The 7,419-nt window shown below is 44.8% G+C and overlaps 1 protein-coding gene across 1 annotated transcript in view; it reads right to left on the bottom strand.

Annotated features, from left to right (window-relative positions):
- Positions 1-7,419, bottom strand: part of SMC5 (structural maintenance of chromosomes 5) — an 86,857-nt gene that overhangs the window by 11,399 nt on the left and 68,039 nt on the right. The window contains exons 19-21 of the mRNA XM_019555187.1: positions 5,159-5,254; positions 4,666-4,770; positions 4,295-4,414 (exon numbers count right to left, since the gene is read on the bottom strand). Coding sequence (XP_019410732.1) covers positions 4,295-4,414; positions 4,666-4,770; positions 5,159-5,254 — 321 coding nt within the window. The remainder of the gene's footprint in view (positions 1-4,294; positions 4,415-4,665; positions 4,771-5,158; positions 5,255-7,419) is intronic.

Raw genomic sequence — 7,419 nt, 5'->3', positions numbered from 1 at the left:
GGGGAGGGGGTCGATAGGCAGTTTATGGAGGGCCTCAGGCATGCTACTGACTGGCTGTCCGCAGAATGTTTGTAGCCACAGGCGAGAGGTCAGATCATTATGCCAATAAAGGTCACAGGCCGCAGTTACTCCCGCCAGTAGTATTGGGACTGACCCCGGATCGGAGAGGTATCGCTGAGCGTATAGGGCCACCTGTTGTTTTGGGGTAAGAATCCCTCTTGGATTAATATTTGGGTCCCAGTGATAATAACTGAACCCTACTATAGAATTTGTCAATTGGTCACGTCCTCTGCCGGTGGTGGATTTGGGCCCCTCATGGACCATATGCGGCATCATAGACAAAGCAATAACTACTAGCGCCAGAAGGGGAATTGGCCAGCCACGATTGTGAATGGCAGCATTAACATCTCCTAATCCGGAGGCCCAGGTGGGGCTACGGAGCATCATCGTACTTTCTTCTTGGTCCACTCGATCATAACCAAAATCTATGACCATGTGGCCCAGCCAAACTAATGGCGGCTGCCCCAGGTGGCAGGATGTGGAGGTGATTAGGTCACGTATCTCCGCTCATGACCTACTTCGCCAGGAGGTGCTCATCACTGGCTATCCCGCAAGCCTGATGGTGATCTTTGTGGTACTTATCCGGGTAGGCCGTAGGCGTAGTGGGTGTTGTTGGGGGAGTGGACTGTGGCACATCAGGTGAAGCTGGCAGTGTCAGGTAAAGGGCAGATGGAGCTTCCTCTCCCGGCTCACCCTCAGGACTGTTGTATGGAGGGGGCAGCGCTGAGGGAGGAGCCACAGGCTTCCCAGGCGATGGCGCCTCCGCCTCCTGCTTCACTTTCTCTAGGTCTTCATCGGCCACCTGTTGCACCACAGCATGGAGTCGAGACTCCAAATTAGTATACGATCACACAGTATTTACAAAGTGCTGATATAGAATACTCAGGCACTTTGTCTTATCCAACGTGGGCCCCGTCCACTTGTGTGCGGTTTTTCCATGCGTCTCTAAGTCGCTTATCAGATCTGCTGCCATTTCATGCCCCACGGAGCCCTCCTTCAAGGGCGGGCAGCAGTAGTTATCCGCAGGCATATCGACTCCAAGGGTCTTTAAGTGCCGCAGTCCCCTCACCCAGGTTTGTGCCGGGGTGGGTTCTCCTATCCCGTACCCCTTAACTTTCTTCAGCAACACTGTCTGCCCCTCATGGAGCGGATGGAATAAAGTTCTGGGGTCTGTTAACAGGCATCCCAAGGCTGAGGGCGACCCTTCAAAAGCCCATTCATTTTGGCTTTTTTTTTTAAAAGGACAAGTACCCCCGGCAAGTTTTGGGGGCTGAGCTAGCGGAGTAGTAGCTCATGTGTGCTCACAATTCAGCGCCATCTTCAGTGGGGCGGCATCCCCTGCCCCACGGACATGCAGTGACCAGTGGGTCTAAAAGTCCTGATCCTGTTCATGATGCCATGTCACGCTGCTACTGCTGTGCATGAGGACTGGAGATATACCTTTGGGACTTTTAGTGGGTGGTGGGGTCGTACAAGTCCAGCTTGCACGTTATTGTGATTAAACAATTGACAAGGAGCAGGTGGGGTGATGAGAAAAAAAAAATCAAAGAGTTTTAATTACTTACGGCTGCAGCCGAGGGTGAGAGAAGACAGAAGCAAACGAGGAGAATACAATGTGCTGACAGGTCACAGTAAGTACAAAAGGCGCCCGACGGTTTCCAGGCGCGGATGGGAGGCGGAGGCTAGATGATCAGGCTAGCGTCCCTTGTAACAACAGAGCGGGTAACAAACAACCTCGCTCCAGTGTGGCTAGGGACTCCCTTATATTACTTAGATGACACCCGCGATGACAAGCGGTAAGTTGCCCTATCACCTGCTGATTTCTTTTTCAAAAAGCGTGCGCTTTTACTTTCCCCTCTCTGGTCCCGTGGCATGGAGGGCGGGGACTTCCGCCATCTTGTTGCCTCGCACAGCAGCGCGATTACAACAGGGAGACAGTCTTCATGACAGATCTGCCCTGTAATTCCCTCTGCCTTTATAAGTCTATAAACTCATCCACTGAGGATTTTTGTCCACTCTGGCCAAACTGGACAAAGATGTTCTGTGGGTAAATAGGAACTGCTCACACCAAATCCCAAGAGATACATCTGAGGGGGTCCTTGATTTCTAGGTTTGATGCCAGGCCTTGGCAGACTGCCAAGGAAGCAAACCTGTAGACTCACCTCCCAAACCTAGAAGATTAAAAATTTACAGATGGAGCATTTCCTAGAATATGGGATTCTCCCAAGCAAAAGAAGCATTTTGAGTGTCCATCTGTAGCTATTAGAAGCCATTCTGGATCCAGAAGGAGTTTTGAAAGAAAAAAATTCCCATGAAACAAAATCTTGATGTGTACATGGATCGTATGGATAATGCTGATCAAAATGGCTCCATGCTTAAGAATGTGGGGGAATGTGCACAGCAGTGGTGGATTTGCTTATGAACAATCAATTTAAGCCATTAGTATTTCCTAGGGTTTCCAATCTATCTGAAGAGAAAATCTTGCTCATTATGTCCATGATCACACCAGCTGTTATTAATCAGTAGTTTTCAAATAAGGCCTGGATATATTGCAATCACTAAATTTGTGCTGACAACTACTGTTCACCTAAAGGTTAAGTGGGAAAAGATGGATATTCTAACAGCTTATTTGAGCTCTTTTGAAAAATAATTATATTTCATAAGCTATTTGTCCATGTTCACTTTTGTTCAAGAGTCACTATTCTTTACTTCTTTGTCAACAGTCATCATCATTTTTGAAAAAAGATGCTATGGATATCCTAATTTACTTGCATTCACTTAAAAGCAAAAAAGTTAGGGCTTTTGTTTTCCTCTTTTTTAAAGTTCTTTTTTTAGACTGATACCAGAAAACAGATGCCTGTAAACAGAAATAAATGCTAATTCTTTCTCCAATTGTGCATTTCTGTTCTTCAACCAGTTCTTTTGCAGATAAAAAAAATTGTTGTTAAACAAATATTATTAAAGTCAGACCCAAAGTATAAACAAGTAGAAAGCATTGTTATAGTATGCCTGACCTTCACACAATATTAAAGTTCTCTACAACAATACAATTAAATAAGCTATTCATGTAAAAGTGCTGTTTTTTCCCCAACTAGGAAACAAATTCTCTAACAAGTCATAATCCAGAAGATACTTCATATTTTGCCTCAAGGATGTCAAGAGCCATCAGCATTTAATTTTTTTTAAACACTTAAGACAAAATTTCAATAGTTCATAGTAGTTTTTTCTCCAAAGCAGCAGTAAAAAATGTGAACTGTAGTGAATAATAGCTTGCCATTACAACAGAGCATACTTCATGTAAAAGGTCTGTTTCATAAATGTCTCTCAAAATCCTCATTAAAGAGAATCAATTTCAAATGAAACTATATTAGTTTTCACTTCATTCCTTTCCATTCAAAGCTCCTCCCCAAGGCACTTCAAATACTTATTTTTTCCACTATCAGAGACCAAGTATAAAAAACATTTCTTGTAAACAACACAGTCTATCAAGTTGCAGATAGATTCAGCACCAAGACCACAACTAGCTGGTGCCATTGTGAAGGGTGGCTTCAGTCACCAGTTGGCAAGTAAGCACTGGTATTACCCCGAATTACAGCAGCAACCATTACCTGAATATGGTATTTCTTTAAATACTAAGCTACTATATGGGACACTGACTGACTGGAGAGAATAGCAAAGTATGAAAAGAAAGGCAGGGTTATTGTTTCCATTCAATGCAAATGTCCACAGAGAACCAGACCTATGCCAGCCAACTTTGAAAGCCTGACTGATGAAGCATATGTGAGGTTCCAACAGTCACGGTTGTTTCTAAAGGTTTCTGCTTTGGTAGAAAAGGTGTGGCTATATCCAGAAAATATGAACCAGCAGATATAACAGAGAAGATACCTGTAGGAGGAAGAAGATGGGATAGCCAAATGTCTTGGACCATAACATTAATATTAATGTTACAGAAATTCAGTTCCAGTTGGATTTTGGAAATCTGCAGTGAGACTGACTAAAATCTACACATCTGGTGATGGACCTGTTTTCTTTCAGTAACACTAACCAGTTGGTTTCAATATTTAAAACATTGGAATTTCAATTAAAAGGGTCAAGAGGTCTTAAAGTTAATTAAATCCTGTAGGTGTCCCATATTCCCCCCAATGCCAAGCCATCTTTTTTGGGTCCTCTGAAATATACAAGAACTCATACTAAAATGCAAACATTCATTATTGATATACATACTGATTCATACCTCATTTTCTGTATGAAGATCGACTTCACCAGCACACTGCATAGAATTAAAAAAGGCACTGAACTTCTCATTAATTTTTTCGACCAGATGTTTCAAAGGATTAAGCCACCTTTCTTTGACCTTAAAATAAATAATGTGAAGATCATTGTAATAGTATAGTAACTCTCAACAGCAATTTCAATAATCAGTTCTTAACAGGTGGTTTTACATTAAAGATTGCCAATATCTCATTTTACACTAACATAACTTGAAATGTCTTAATGAATGTGGTACGTCTTAAAGTAAGAATACATCCACTTAGATTTCTCTCTTACTCATTAACTATAAGGCAAGGACACATTTGAAACAGAAGTGCTCATGTCAGATATTACCTGTGAAATGTTTTGCCTGTAGTTGTTCAATTCTTCTTTCTTTTTCTCTAGCTCCTCTGTCAACAGTTGCATTTCTTCTGTCCTCTTGCTGTACTCTTCAACAACCTGACAGAGAAAAAAAACATTGTTTAAAATACAGTCTTTTAAACTGACATTTATTAATTCAGTTGTAATGGTAAAATATCACACTGCACTGCATTTGTTCACCCACAATTAAATGGCTTATTGCACTGTTTATACACTGAACAAGATACACAGCTTTGAAGCAAAGAAACAGAATTGCTGTCTTTCAGGTTACAGTGCCTTAAAAAAAAAAAACCACACACATGCACAAAAAGGCACAGAACATGCTGTTCCTTTGGAAGAACCTACTTAAAATTCTAATAGATGCAGAATCTGGCATTTACAGCACATTGTTCCTGCTGTCTATCTTATTATTACCAAGAGCTCTAGGACAGAGTGGGAGGCAAGTACTATACTGAGGAAAACGTACAGAAGCATTCAGGCCTGTGAAGCAGGAGGCTCTCGATTTCTCTTCATTCAGCAAAGCATCTATTTCATCCAACGTGTTTGGAAGATCCCGGAATGCCTACAAGAATAAAATATTGCATACACTAGGTAATTTAGTATTGAGAGAAAAATATGGAATTTGACTAGAAAATACCAAGAAGTCAGGAAACTATGGACATTGGACAAAATCCATTTAAGCTAATACATTTGCTCCCAAGATACTCTTAGTACAGAAGAGATGGTGAATGAGGCTTTTGGAGACCTGGTTATCACTCTGTACTCCTTGGCCTTTTATAGTGCAACCACAAACCCAATGCAGGTTAAAAACTGCCTAGATTAGTGCTATGACATGCAAGAGCTTCACCCTCTGGGGAGGAATTTCTAGCTGGCTAAACAAAGCCAAATTCTAGCCCTCGTTTTGTTTAACTAGCACAAAGACAATGGAGCTCGAAAGAGAACGTGGCTCAAAAGTTTAAAATGGAAGATTGTGAATTCTGACTACTTAAACCAAGGTTATTGCAGTTTTCACAAGAAAGCAAAAAATAACTAGTTACAGCACCGCTTAATTTCTTTGAGGGAGAGAGAGAGAATTTATATAGCACCATAAATGTACACAGTGCTTTACAGATGCAGTCTCTGAACAGAGAACAATTAAAGAGCTTGGTCATGATGGAAATCCCGTTTTTGAGTAAAAGGTAATTCTTGTGCCAGTTAGGAACATTCAGGACCAAGTTTTTTACTGGAGAAACAAACATGACAAACAATGAAGACAGGCAGAGGATGGAAGAGGAAGGAAAACTGCTCTTAGGACAGTATAACAGTCGCTTAGAACAGAATGACACTGAAGTTAACCTAGGACTTTTGTGGGTAATAACTTTTACTGAACCAAATGTATGATTGGGATACAGCGTATATTTCTTCAGAGAAAAGCAGGCACAGGTACAACTAAAAACAGTTTGAAGAGTTGTGAAGTAGGAAAAGTGAGACTTTCTCAGGAGGGCAGGAGGGACTAGCCCCAGCCTAGCCACAGGGAGGTGGCTAAGCCGGAGCCAAGGGGGGTCTTGCCTCGCCCTGGCCCCTACTTCACCCAGCTCCAAAGGGACCCACACAACCAGAGCCCCGCGAACAGGCTGTGCAGACAGACGTGCTTGTCTGCCCAGTGCATGAGTTAGAGTGGAGTTTGCGTAGGAGGGTGAGTGGGAAGGCCCGAGGCCCTGCCTGTGCGCTCCCACCCTAGGCAAGCCAGTCACGACCGTAGCCAGCCCACTAGCGGAATGACACTGATGGGCATGCGCCGCACCCTGAGGGTCCCCTCAGGGTCTGCGGCCTCCACCTCTGGCACCTCAGAGACCTCCACCCAAATGGAGCCCATGGTTCTGGGCTCCATGCAGACAGAGCCCCTAGGTCTTGGCTGCAGGGGCTGCCTGTCGCTTTTTCAGGCTCTGGGGCCCAGGAGAATGGCCACCTCCCCTTGAGAGGTCTGGTCCTTACTGGGGTGTCTGGTGTGCCAGCTGGAGGAGCTCTAGGTCACAGTCCAGAGACTGCATGCAATCAGGGACTGTGAGCAGGCGATAGACTCGTACAGCCAGACCCTTCTCCCCCAGGAGACAGAGGGTAGACCATGGTGTCCTACCAGGACAAGGAAGGACTCGGGGACCTCCCTTACTGTCCAGCCCAGGGGTTGGACCAAGGTGGTCAAGGGCCCCAAGGCCCATCGCACCAAGGCCCCTGCCCCACTGGAGCTGCAATAGGTACAAACCTCTTGCAGCCCCAGAAGGGCCTGCTGAGTTGCCAGCTCCCACAGGCAACACAGGCACTACTGTAGCTACCGCCCCTGCTCTCCCCAAAACAAAACACAAAGTGTTTGTCATGGGACACTCCATCCCAAGGGGGACTGAGGGGGCAATCTGCCGCTCTGACCCCTTAGCCCAGGAAGTCTGCTGCTTCCCAGGAGCCTGCATCCGAGACACTGCGGAGAAGATCCCTAAACTCATCCTGACCACTGACCACTACCCTATGCTCCTTATCCATATGGGCACCAATGACACAGCTCGGAGCGCTCCCAGCCAGGTCACTAGGGGCTACAGGGATTTGGAAGCAAGACTAAAGGGTCTGGGGATGCAGACCCTTTCTTCGATCCTCCCAGTCTCAGGCTACGGGCTGAGGAGGGAGAGGAGGATCCAGGTAGTTAACCAAAGGCTTTGGCTTCCGCGACCACAGTCCGCTCTTTGGTGAGAGAGGCAG

Source organism: Crocodylus porosus, unplaced genomic scaffold (assembly GCF_001723895.1).
Source record: "Crocodylus porosus isolate Cpor-Errol unplaced genomic scaffold, CroPor_comp1, whole genome shotgun sequence".
Taxonomy (NCBI): domain Eukaryota; kingdom Metazoa; phylum Chordata; order Crocodylia; family Crocodylidae; genus Crocodylus; species Crocodylus porosus.
Note: the sequence above shows the minus strand (reverse complement) of the source record. Positions and strands in the feature narration are given on the sequence as shown.